Raw genomic sequence first — 12,824 nt, 5'->3', positions numbered from 1 at the left:
AGTGTTCAGTCATTTACACTTAAATACCGATTTATTGTCTTCCTCGCCTTCATTTTTCACTGTGCTTTGCAAAAATCTGAATTAAGAATTATTTGCTAATATTTCACTCACTGCTGCGCTGGATCGAGTCTGATCTCGTCATTTCATCTAAAAAGCAGCATTTCTACCGACTGAACTTATCAGAGCTGCTTATTTCTAGACTGATAAAGTAAAATGGTCCTGCTGCATGGACAAGTCATTTCACTAGTGTTAAGTCATTTTCTCCTCAAATTCCTTTTATTTCTTGTATGTAAGCTCATCTTTTTGCACTGTATGAGTACGAAGTGCTCGAGTCTGTATTTCTTCATCTCACACTGCAAGAGATAGTATCTGGTCAAGTGAAATGGTCTTAAATCTGGTCACTCTATCTAATATTTCTTATTTTGTGATGGTTGTGCGCTTATAATAAGATCATTTACCTGTCAGATATAACACAGCGCTTTCACAGTTGTTTTCACAGATGGGAATATCATTTTGGAAATTCCTCCTTCCGTAAGTGGAGCTTAGTGTGAAAGCCAGCGCGTTCGTGTTGAAGCAGGTTCCAGCTGAAACGCTGTAGCTGTTCATCCAGGCTGCTGAGGGAGCTGATCATGTCTTTACCATTTGTGCCTTGGACGCTGACGGAGTGTCTGATTTCACTGCTCTGAGTCACAGAGTCAGCAGTGCTGAGTCAGCAGACTTACAGCACTGTTTCATATTAACCCATTCACAACTCAGTTCAGTATGACGGGGAAAAGAACCTGTTCTGAATGGTGTGAAGCGATGAAAGTGTGTGCAGTTGGTACCGTGGATCATCTACCAGAACCTACTTTAATTTTTTTCATTACACGTAATTTTCCTACTTTTATCCACAATCAAATCTGGAATAACTTTATTAAATTCAGTCCTGTGTGACATAAAGACTATAATTAACAATAAAGTGTGAAACTCTTTTTATGGCCATCTGACTAAACAAATTTCTTTGGCCCTTTTTTAAACTGATTTTTCATTAGTCAATCAATGAGATCTAAACAGAGCAGTTCTGAGCGGTTTGGTGTGAAACGCTCTGTTCTAGATAAACTCACCGAGTCAGAACCGTTCCCAGTGGTGGTGATAGGAACCAGACGTTCCTCTAAAAGCTCCTACAGAAAGTTCCTACATGAACTGGTTCTGAATTCACTGCCTGATGACTGAGACGCTGTTTTATGAGAGTTTAGAGAACTTCAACTCCATTCATGGTGGAGGGAGACATGCAGGGCGCTGTGCGGCAAAATAGTCCCCAAAGAAAACTCATTATTCCAGATTTTCCACTGTTTCCCATCATCAACATTCCATATAAGCTCAGAAGACTCGTGTAGGTTCTCTGGAGGTTCTGGATGGTAAATAAAGTGTCTATATCTGTGTTGTAGTCATGGCGACGCCTGGTTCCCATCACCGCCACTGTAGAGACGTCTGGACCGCTTCACACCAAAGCCTCTCTGAAATGGCCTGTTTTTGTAGCAACAGGCAATAAATATCCTAAATGTATTTATTCGCTCTTTATCCGCACAAATTGGCCAAATCCAAACCCAAAAACGGTTTCCAAAATAGTTTCAGTACTTTTTATATAACATACTCATGATTTTTTTATACAGTGCAATAATTACTGAGAGTTTAATCAGATGTCGCCTGATTTGATCAGTGGAACAACACTGTGATGATTAGAGCTGGGCCTTCAGTTTGGGCTATAAATACAATTCAAAACAAACAAACACCCCTGTGGTAATGTTAATTTCGGTTAGCCGCCCTATGGGGTCTCTCATAGTATGTGAGCGCTTTCACTGACGCACATGGACATTTTCTGGCTGTTCTAGATTAAACACGGACATTTAAAGCTTGTAAAGGTCATTCTGTGTGTTTCATCTGAAGTTTATATCAGTAATTATCATCTGTCTGAGCTTGTGTGTATCAGTTTTACAGTCCTCCATAGAGCTGCCGCCACTGCTTTACATTCCTAACAACTAGCTGGAACACTGCTTGGACTACGGATAGTATTCACAGTGAAGTATCTAGAACCTACAGACTAGAGATGATTATTCTCTCTAAATATTATAAATCAAAGTGCAATTGGTTGATTCCTCTGTCACTTCCTAATTACGCTGGTGGTTAATCTAGAGTGTAAGGCCTTCAGTCCAGCTCCTGAAGTCCTAACCAATGAGAGAGCAGCTCGGTTGTATCTAGCCAGAAACCACAGAGAGACCCACCCTGATTGGATCATTCTTTGTTGGTCGTTTCTTGAGTTTATCCCTTTTGTTTCCAGACAAAACTGAACAATGAAATATGAGTATTACTAAAATACTTATGACAGGTTTTTTTCTTTTGGTTCCAATAAAGCGCCAGGTCTTCTCTGAAGGCCTAGGTAGCCATGAGGGTTCCAAACTGGACTGAATAGGTCAAGAAAGAAAGCGCCGACTCGGGTCAAAGGAATTGTTTATTTTCAACCACATACATATAAGTATTTATACACAGAGAGTAGCTTTAAAATGTCGAGTGCCAACAGCGATCCACTGTGCTGTTTTTGCTTTAAGTACCTTTATTTAACTCGTTGTTTCGTTTATTTATTTATTTTTCACCATTTCTTTTTTTTCCTCTTTTACATATTAATTTAATCTTAACAAGAGCCTGGAGCAGGAGATGGAAAAAAAATGCCATCACTTTTCAAAGTGACCCAAACAGTGTCCATCTCGTACATCAATCTCAACAGAATGGCTCACGTAATAGCACAGAGAGAGAAAGAGATAGAGAGAGTAAGAGAATGAATGGCTTAAAGTTACACAAATAAAAGCCAGTAAAGACTCAGTCAGCTGGATTCGACATCACCGTGAGGGGTCGTGTGTTTACAGTGTGACCGCACGTGTAGAAAAGTGTCTCTACCTGCCGTTGGTACTAAAACAGCTGTTTATTGCACCATCATGACGGTTGAACCACAAAGAGAAGATCTAATCGACTGATCAGTGTTGCCTGTATTGCTGTGTGTACCATCGGTAGATGCAACCAGAACACTGGGCCTCATTCTCCAAGCGCTCTTTCCTCTTAAACCCACTTTCACAAAGATTCGGACTCACCGATGTTCTCTGTGTGGGTTTGTTCTCAGGTAAGAACAGAATCTACACACACTCGAGAGCACAAAGGTGAGAACGGTTCTGCGCTTTGAGAACACGTCATGAATCTGACGGGGACCTTTTCTCAGGATCTTCATCAAGAACACACTTAAGAAGCTTTCAGAGAACGAGGCCCAAAGATTTTTAGGTCAAAAAGGGCTAGAAAGTGCTTAAAACATCCGTTTGAAAGTTAATTCTCCATCTAAGTTTACAGTGCGTGCATTTTGGATGATTCTCAGCTCTCGTGATTTTAACAGCGGCCATGAGGCCTCGGCAGATTTTACCAAACTGAACCCGTCTTAGGTCTTCAGATCGCTTCAGATCGAGTATATACGACAGTGTTCAGACATCAAAGAAGATTTAAAACCACTTTCCTTCTTCAGCTTCCCTCACGACCACAATACAAGGTCCAACTGAACAGTACAGCACTAATTAATTAACATCAATTAATATCAGGCCTGTGGTCCTCAGTCTGCTCTCTCAGGAGAAGACTGTGTTTAAGAGACACAGGGACAGAGCGCTGTACGGTCCAGAGCGCTGTACGGTCCAGAGCGCTGTACGGTCCAGAGCACTGTACGGTCCAGAGCGCTGTACGGTCCAGAGCACTGTATGGTCCAGAGCACTGTATGGTCCAGAGCGCTGTACGGTCCAGAGCGCTGTACGGTCCAGAGCGCTGTACGGTCCAGAGCACTGTACGGTCCAGAGCACTGTACGGTCCAGAGCTCTGTACGGTCCAGAGCTCTGTACGGTCCAGAGCGCTGTACGGTCCAGAGCTCTGTACGGTCCAGAGCGCTGTACGGTCCAGAGCACTGTACGGTCCAGAGCGCTGTACGGTCCAGAGCTCTGTACGGTCCAGAGCGCTGTACGGTCCAGAGCACTGTACGGTCCAGAGCTCTGTACGGTCCAGAGTACTGTAGGGTCCAGAGCACTGTACGGTCCAGAGCTCTGTACGGTCCAGAGTACTGTAGGGTCCAGAGCGCTGTACGGTCCAGAGCACTGTACGGTCCAGAGCGCTGTACGGTCAAGAGCTCTGTACGGTCCAGAGTACTGTATGGTCCAGAGTACTGTATGGTCCAGAGCGCTGTACAGTCCAGAGCTCTGTACGGTCCAGAGTACTGTAGGGTCCAGAGCACTGTACGGTCCAGAGCTCTGTACGGTCCAGAGTACTGTATGGTCCAGAGCTCTGTATGGTCCAGAGCGCCGTACGGTCCAGAGCGCTGTACGGTCCAGAGTACTGTATGGTCCAGAGTACTGTATGGTCCAGAGCGCCGTACGGTCCAGATGTGTTTCATACACTGAAGAAAGTGCAGTGTTGAACGTACTTGATTCAGACGTGTACATCGTTTCCATGTGGATAAAATATGTCAACTATAACTATAAATAAGTCACTGTTGAATGAGGAAAACCTCATATCTCCAAAACGTTAGCTTTACAGGAGAAGGAGAAAACCCTCTTTACTTTTAATGGAAGTCAATGGAACCAGACGTTTTTTCCTAATTATTTTTGGCCGTTTCTTTTGGTCCAATCGTCATGAAATTTACAAATAATGTTAAAGGCAACAGATGTTTTCAGATTATATTAAAAACACCAAAAATGGAGATACAAGGTTTTGTTCCTACAACAGCGATATATATATATATATATATGAAATGAAAGATGGTTCTTCAAGAGTTCCACCTTGAAGACTCAAAGAACTCTTTGCATCATGAAGAGGTTCTTTACATGGTGAAATGGTTCTTCAGATTGATGGAGAATGTGTTCTTTATGGTTCTTTATGTAGCACTAAGCTTGACATTGTCACAACAGCAGAACCCTTTTCAGTGCTATATAGAACCCCTTTCAAAAAGGTTCTATATGGAACCATATACAACCATTACACCCTGCACAGAACCCTTTGAGCATGCCAATGGCTCTTTGAGTGTTCACAACCATGGTGTTTACTAAAGAACCCTTGAAGAGCGATCTAGATATAATTTGAATAATCATAATATTTCTACACCAATCTCTTCATGACAAACTCTAGCAAACGTGCAATGTTCTGCGGTTTAAGATGAATTTGTGTTGATATTTTGTTGATGACGTACACATTTAAATCATGCCAGTCCAACGTGTTGTTTTTTCAGTGTAGAAAAGGTGTTTTTGCGGTCAACTCTGCTGAGATGGACACTTACTGTCCCTCAGTTTCCGACAGCGTGGAGTTCAGAACATGAGGCCTAAGCTCTAAATTCAGCGCCTCGTTCCAAATCTCCATTTCAGGCTGTTTAGTGTATTGGATGCTGGATTCTTTGCAGTCATTAGCCAATGACAGAGCAAAGCAGCAGAGCGGAAGTAAAACAATAAAAAATCAAAGTAAACTGTTCAACATTCAGTGTGAACACCACATTATCTCAGTCAGAGCGTAGAGCTCAGGAGGCCTTAGAGTGACCTGCCTCATCCTGAGTATCAGATTCTGCAGAAGTCTTTAAATCTGAACCCTGAATCCGGTTTCCAGTCCAGGATTTTGTAATCGCTGCTTTGTAACTGAGCTGCTGACGTGACTGATTGGCCACCTACACTCTTAAAAAGATGGTTCAATGGTTCTTTAACAAACACAGTGGTTCTATATAGAACCATGAACACTCAAACTGTGAAATGGTTCTTCAGACTGATGTGTCGTATATGGTTCTACATAGCACTAAAAGGGTTCTTCTGTCGTTGCAAGCTTGACATCATAAACACAGCAGAACCCCTTTTGGTGCTCTATAGAACCAAAAAATCAGCACTAATCATCAGAACCATTCCTGATCAGTCAGAAGAACTAAGCAGGTAAATGGTTCATTGTGTTCATGGTACAGAACCACTGTCTTTACTAAAGAACCCTGGAAGAACCATTTTTTAAGAGTGTAGTGATAAACCTGCCAGTGATTCCACATTCCAAGAAACTGTGTTCAAGCTCCGGATCTGAGGACCTCTGGAAGTCCCAATGCGCAACCAAATGTTCCAGTTGTTTCCAAACGAAACATTCTAGAACGGCATGAATGAAGAAGAGCATTCAAGAGCGGAGGTCAAAGTTTCGGGTCAGGGACTTTTACTGGTAGGTAGAACACCAGGTGGCCAATCGGCTACATCAACAGCTGAATTAACTTCCAGTGATTCCAAAATCCAGGACTGGAAAGTGGACTCTGGCTGGGATTTGAGGATGTAGTCTAAAGACTCTCAGTGGTCACACACAGGTACTGCACCCCAGCCCAGCGTTTGGGGTTCGCCGGTGTGGGAGAATCGTGGGTTGGGCTGTTTTGGGTTTCATACATATTTAAAACCTCAACAGCAATAAGTTCAGTACCACTACCTATGACTTCTATACAAAAGCTGAGTTTTCAGAAGTTTCTGTCAGTACTGCATGACTGGCATGGTGGCACCATTTGAGTGTAAGATTAGAGACAGAGGATGAATTATCAAGATCAACCCTGTTTCTGACCCAGCAGTTAGTGATATGCGGGTCAACCTGGTGAAAAATATAGTTTATAAAATGCATGACAGCACATCACGTTCTTCTCTTTCTACTCTAAGGAATTCAGTTTAGTACACAACAGAAGGTAACAGTTAGTTCTGACTCGTAACAATTGAAATACAAAAGCTACTACGTTTGTTTTTGTGTATGTGTTTGTGTTTGTATGTCCACCCTGTTGTAAAAGCCGCCTTACGCTGACAGCCTGACCTTGGAGACCTCCTCTAGGAACCCCTCACAGTGTGATGATGTTCACATTGTAGTGTGCTCTGGTTGAGGGAAAAAAAAAAAACCTTCCGAAAAAAAAAAAAACCCAAGCAGGCGTGATGCAGATTCACGCCAGAGTATTGCAAACTGTTTGGTATTTTTTGTTTTTGATTGTACAACAAAAATAAATACAACTGCACATCTGGTGTTCATGCAAAAAAAAAGTTGTTGTATGAATGAAAAAGCTGATTAGAAGAATTCCAAGGGTTTTAAATGTTTGACTATGATCAAGAGACCCAGAGCAGGTATTCATTACTCATTAAAGTATAGACTGCCATGACGTGACAGAATCACTAAAACCTCTAAACGTATCTTTTTTGAATGCATTTCCCTTTTAACAATAGTGTATTGTCTTCATGTATAGGACCACAAATACATGAACAAAAAAAATCAATAAATAAAAGAACAACAAAGGATTTCCTTACTATTACAGTAGGTGTGCCTCAGGGTACAGCATTAGGGCCAATAACATTTCAATTTCAAAATGCAGTTCTGAGTAGTAATGCATGTTTCAGTGCATGTGTTAAGAGTAAATAAGAAAGATTAAAGCCCCAAAATCTATTGTTATGACAGAACAGCAATGAATCTAAAAATTGGCATTAGACAGAAAATAAGACAGCAAAATGGCCCGATTACTGTAGCTTAACAATTGGCATAAACAAACAAAATGATGTGCATTTCATTCCTTTATTAAAATGGTTTAGTACACAGATCAAATCAGACAAGTACAGATACAAAACAAAACCATACAACTTAAATATTATATGATCCTTTTTTTTTACTGTGTACTTCATAACATTTACGGAATGAGGCTTATCATTAGTCTAGAACTGAAAAACACCAGTCGTGTGATTAAAGGTTGAGGTTTCATTTACATTACATCATTTAGAAATGCAACAATTATGTGTGAGGGTTTGTTCTCTTTTCTTAAAGAGGGGGAGGACATGGTCTGGAGATTCGGTGACTATGTGCATACTAAGACTAAGAGGTTGGGAGGGAAGAGACCCGACACACCAGGCACCGCCGACGTACTAATATAGCTCTAGATTGGCTGTAGTGATGGGAAATGACCCAGCCGCCGCCTGGGCAACCTCACCTGAACTCTTAACTGCCCTTCACTGCAGTCGCTTTACTGCTATGGTCATTTTCTCGATGAAAGAAGTGGAAACTGCATTATTTCAAAGGCACTACCCGATTCAGCTTCCGTCTTAGAAAATAAACACCTTCAATAAATAAATAAACTCACTCAGAATGTCTTCATCTCACCCAGAGCTTTTCCTTTAGGTAGTCAGCAAATGTAGGATTCCCTTCAGACGAGAAACGTAAATACATGACTGTTAATGTGGGCTGGGGGTGGGGGGGTGGGGGGCAATGAACCCGTTAGAAAGCGAGGCTGAGAGGATGAGGTAAGAATGCTTTGACCCGGCGCCCCCTTCTGAAATTGCTCTGCTCTCTACACAGACTACACAGACTCTGTACTTTGGCAATAGGCCTTTTTCACAAATGTGTGTATATATATACAAACATTCAGTGGGGGTCCGAAAGCCTGACAGCACTGGTGACGGTGCCTCTATTTCGCAATCCAGCATTAGAATCTTTGAAATTGGAACATGAATTTTAGCTTCCCTCACTATTTGGTGGTGTGTCCCTGCTCTGCTTTGAATTACAACGTGCACTCGAGCTGCATGAACTCCACAAACCCTCTGATCAGCAGATCAGACCCACCTGAGAGTCTGAACTCCAGCTTCACTGGAAGAGATCAGACTAAAAACACTGAGCTTTTAGTACAAACAGCTCAACTTCACACACGCCAGCTTGGTTTGGAGCAGTGAGCTGGAAATGCAGCAGAATTTCTTTTTCATTTTATCCGTTTTAACTTTTAATGTGGTCTTAGAGTTTTGGACTCCACTGAGTATCTATATATATATACACTGAGAGGTGATGGAGAATCAGAGGAAGGGTTAGAGGACGTGACATGCAAGGCAGCCTAAGGCAAGACAAACAGCTGTTTTCCAATCTCTGCACTCACATCCTTACGGTGCACTCAAGCCGCTCTGGGTAAACAGTACAAGACGCGTGGAATAAAGGAATAATCTCTGTCTGCTGCTCCCGTCTCAGGAACATTTCCAAAGGAAAATGATCTGCCGACATAATCTGACTTGATAAATGACTTAAAACAAGTCACAATGTTTGGAAATAAGTTTCCAACAATCTCGCCCGGAGGAATGAGAGATGTGTTTCTAGATTTAAGATCATTTTAATGGTCAGGACACCTTATTTGCAGTAAAGTCGAAAGAGTTTCCAAAATACACGCCAAACGCAAACGTTTACTGACAGAGTTCAGCTCCTCAGTACACTCAATAAAACTAAAGCTTCTCCTGTTCAGAGTGTTGGAAGCTTAATTTAAGATTATTTAACTTATTTCTAGACCTGTTTACTTGTTTTAAGTCATTTATTGAGTAAATTGATCTCACTGTCTTGGCAGATAATCTTATAATATTATAATAGTATAATTGACTAGATTTAAGATCATTTCACTTGATCAGATCTATTTTCTTGCAGTGAAGCTTTGGGCCTCTACTGAAAAAAAAGGTTCCCTGTCATGAGAGATGATCTTAAATCTAGTCAATCTATGTCATATTTCCCTTTTGAGATGGCTGTGCACTTATTATAAGCTTGTTTTAGGTCATTTTATTAAGTAATACATTTAGCTCATTTACTAAAGCAAGCACAACCATCTGCCAACATAACGAGATAATTGTCCTCGATAAAATTACTTAAAACAGGTAGAAATTGTTTAGAAATACAGCCAATAATCTTAAAATAAGCTCACGACAATCTCAACAGGAGAAACTTTAGATTCCTTGACTATATTTCAGATTTTCTGTTGTGTGTTCTGAGTGGAAACTGAGCCCAAACTACAGACGCAGCAAACAGAGGTTAAGAAACGGAAACATTCCCTTAAAAAAACGGAAAACGGTGAAGGGTGCTGTCTATGGAAGGGAGAACCCACCGAGGACGGAACCGACAGTGCTTGCCCCCCCCCCACGGCTTCCTGCAGAAACATATACGACCACTTCACCAGCAGAACCCCTGACGTTCGCCTCGCAGCGTCCAGTAGATTAGTTTACTTACATAGTATACAGACGAAGGTCTTCTATACTGGGTTATGTCATAATAAGCTCAGTCACTTGCGGTTTTTTTCTGGTCATGCAAGACTACAGGCAGGGCAACTAAGGTCAAAGCGGAGATGTGGCAAGGTGCGCACGAGAACTCCCGATACTGGCCGTCAGTCCCACTCGAGATGCCTCACTGCTGTACACAATTACATATATACAAAGATAGGGTTACATGTGGCCCCCCTTACGAGGCGGAGCCCAGCACAAACACAATCCTCTGATCGGGACCCCCTGCTTCTGGAGGGTCTGGCACAAAACCATCACATCAGGGAGGGGAGGGGAGGGGAGGGGGGGGTGTTTGAGTAGTCATAAACACAGAGGCCCACCTTGCCACATCGACTGAAAGAGCACAGAAGCTTGCAAAGTACTGGGGATCATCCAGTTAACAGTATTATTATTATTAATATCATTATAATCAGAATTATCATCACACTTCACAGAGATGCCTCTTTTTTCAGATGCCATATGAAGGGAGTACAAAGCAAAGCAACTAGTGAGGGTTTCATAAGTATACATGTTTTTTTATCCTTATCATTTATATTTGTTTATTTTTTTTACCTTTTTTCCTTTGAATGACAGTGCAGGCGTTTTTAGTTACCCAGTACTTAAATGACATGAAACTATACGTCAGATCTGTGGAGCATCTCGTTATTATTGTTACTGTCGTTATTATAATAATTATCGTTGTTTTTACACATTACAATATCGAGCGTTTTCTCGCGGAGCGCTGAATCTGTGCGCGTGTTTTTGTTCTCGTTCGGGGAGGAGGGGGGTCCGATCACCTTCTGAAGAACATGGGGTTGCGCAGGCAGGCGGCTAGTCACCTGCAGCAGCCGAGGGGTCCGGCGGAGGTCTCCAGGCTGCTGTCTGTGTCGGAGGCCAGGGTTTGGTCGGTGGACATGGAGGAGATGTCGTTGACGGAGGAGGACGGAGGGAGGCTCTCGCTGCTGTTCACGGCTGCACCTGTGCTACGGGAAGCAGCGGAAAAACGGTTACAACGAAAAAAAGAGAGAGAGAGACACTCAGCATCAGCAGAGAGAGGGAGGAGGACAGTGTGGCAACTGCAGCCAACAGAGCTTCCAGCAGCAGCGTTACTCAGATCCAGCTGGGAGACGAGGTGCATAAAAACAATTCTGGTATCATCATCATCATCATCATCATCATTATCATTATTATTATTATTACTTCTCAATCCACTCCTCAGGGCCTGCTGAGCGAGTGTGTTCCAGGAATTCACACCTGGACATGGAAAAGTTGGTTCTTCAGAGCAGCTAAGTGTCAACACTTGATCTGCACTTCACTGCAGTCGCACAGTCCAGAACAGAAGGCATGATGTTGACACCACAACAGCCTTCCTCGTTTAAGCTTATTCTCCTCATCGTCTCTCTTTCTTTTGTTTTTCAGCTCCAGACTTAATAGCTGGCCCACCGGAGGCTGTGGGACCCCAAACAGCTGCTTATGTTGCTTATTAGGTAAAGCCGGCACCAGCTCGCGTGACTGTACACGGATAATAAAAGCACATTCTGGGTAACCTGTACGTGATCTGATCGCCGGACACGCGATGAAGACGTAAACAGACTCTCATGAATATGAATGTGAAGTATAAAGCGGAACATTCGGATCTGAACAAAAAAAAGGAGAAGAATCACTGAAAAGCTTGTAACACGACCGACGCTGAATACCACTCCTAAAAAGATGGTTCTTCAAGGGTTCTTTAGCAAAGACAGTAGTTCTGTATGGAACCACGAACGCTCAAATAACCATTTGCATGCTTAAAATGGCTGAAATGGTTCTTCAGGTTGACGGAGAACGTTGCATTTGGTTCTATATGGCACCAACAAGGGGTTGTAACAATAGAAGAACCCTTTTTTGTGCTATGGTTCTACATAGAACAATGCTCCATCAATCTGAAGAACACTTCAACCATGCCAAAAATAAATAAATAAATAAATAAAATTAAGCAAATTATGCAAATTGCTATTTGAGGATTTATGGTTCTATATATTACTAAAGAACCCTTGAAGAACCATGTTTTCTCAGAGTGTGGTGCTGTCAGTTGGGCCCCGAGGAATGGACTGAGAAACACTGTTCTAGAGTGTTTTAGTGTGGAATATTTACTGATAGAACTCGGCACCGGCTCATTAAACTGATCTGGGATCATTACTGCAGCCCCTCTGGACTGAGCCTGAGTAACACTGGACTGGAGGACCGAAAAGCACAACAACAGTGACCGTCAGGGATGGAATCCATGGGCTGGTTCACGCGCCGTAGAGACGACACTGACTACTCAACTCCTCGACGCCTCGCACTGCGAAAAAACTGCACCTTGGGAAGTGAAAACACTGTAAATCCAGCGAAAACATCTCACGCCTCTCATTATGAGATTACCGTGAGGACATCGTCATCGTTCAACCCGTTTTTAGCTGTCTTCACTTGTTTAGTGCGTCTTATTCTATCAGCAGATCAGCTCGCTCCAAGACCTGATGCCACTGACTCTCTTATTAAAGAAACCCGCAAAACTTCCACTAATAGAATTTAACTGTCACTTCTTATAATACTCCAATAATCTCAAGATCAGCGTCGTTAAACATGATGACTGCATTTAAGATGATCTCACTTTCCAAGTCCTCGTTTCTTGCAGTGCAGATCCGAATTCTTGTTTATCTGTGTCCCGTCGTTAAAGCTGTGCAAAGCTGTGGAACTGTGCTCTCTGGACGGATGGAGCTCCATCCA

General features: G+C 42.4%; 2 protein-coding genes across 11 annotated transcripts in view; both read right to left on the bottom strand.

The window, feature by feature from the left end:
* Positions 1-2,470: 2,470 nt before the first annotated feature.
* On the bottom strand, positions 2,471-4,801 carry LOC119265417. 2 transcript variants are annotated; one of them, XM_037546089.1, is made up of 2 exons: positions 4,429-4,801; positions 2,471-4,377 (listed from the first exon to the last, which is right to left on the bottom strand). In XM_037546089.1, the coding sequence occupies exons 1-2, from the start codon at positions 4,448-4,450 to the stop codon at positions 3,656-3,658; spliced, it is 744 nt and encodes a 247-aa protein (XP_037401986.1). In that variant the 5' UTR covers positions 4,451-4,801; the 3' UTR covers positions 2,471-3,655. The 2 variants fall into 2 exon arrangements, with proteins under 2 accessions (XP_037401986.1, XP_037401985.1); XM_037546088.1 differs by having other exon boundaries at positions 2,471-4,389; positions 4,441-4,799.
* Positions 4,802-7,585: 2,784 nt separating this feature from the next.
* mapk10 (mitogen-activated protein kinase 10) overlaps positions 7,586-12,824 on the bottom strand; it is a 163,744-nt gene continuing 158,505 nt past the window's right edge. For 3 of the 9 annotated variants that reach the window (XM_037546079.1, XM_037546080.1, XM_037546078.1), the window contains exon 13: positions 7,586-11,054. In XM_037546079.1, the coding sequence (XP_037401976.1) occupies positions 10,912-11,054 (143 nt within the window). In that variant the 3' untranslated portion in view covers positions 7,586-10,911. Of the gene's footprint in view, positions 11,060-12,824 lie in introns of all 9 variants that reach the window. The other 6 variants (XM_037546081.1, XM_037546087.1, XM_037546086.1 and 3 more) reach the window with 4 other exon arrangements.

The sequence above is a fragment of the Pygocentrus nattereri genome, chromosome 16 (assembly GCF_015220715.1).
Source record: "Pygocentrus nattereri isolate fPygNat1 chromosome 16, fPygNat1.pri, whole genome shotgun sequence".
In the NCBI taxonomy this organism is placed as follows: domain Eukaryota; kingdom Metazoa; phylum Chordata; class Actinopteri; order Characiformes; family Serrasalmidae; genus Pygocentrus; species Pygocentrus nattereri.
Note: the sequence above shows the minus strand (reverse complement) of the source record. Positions and strands in the feature narration are given on the sequence as shown.

What these genes read in the sequence shown, in the direction of transcription:
- LOC119265417 (XM_037546089.1), bottom strand. Translation starts at nt 4,450, where the DNA reads ATGAAACACATCTGGACCGTAC. An exon ending in GAAACACATCTGGACCGTAC is followed by an intron (nt 4,378 to 4,428) that starts GGCGCTCTGGAC and finishes TCTGGACCGTAC; the next exon opens with AGCGCTCTGGACCGTACGGC.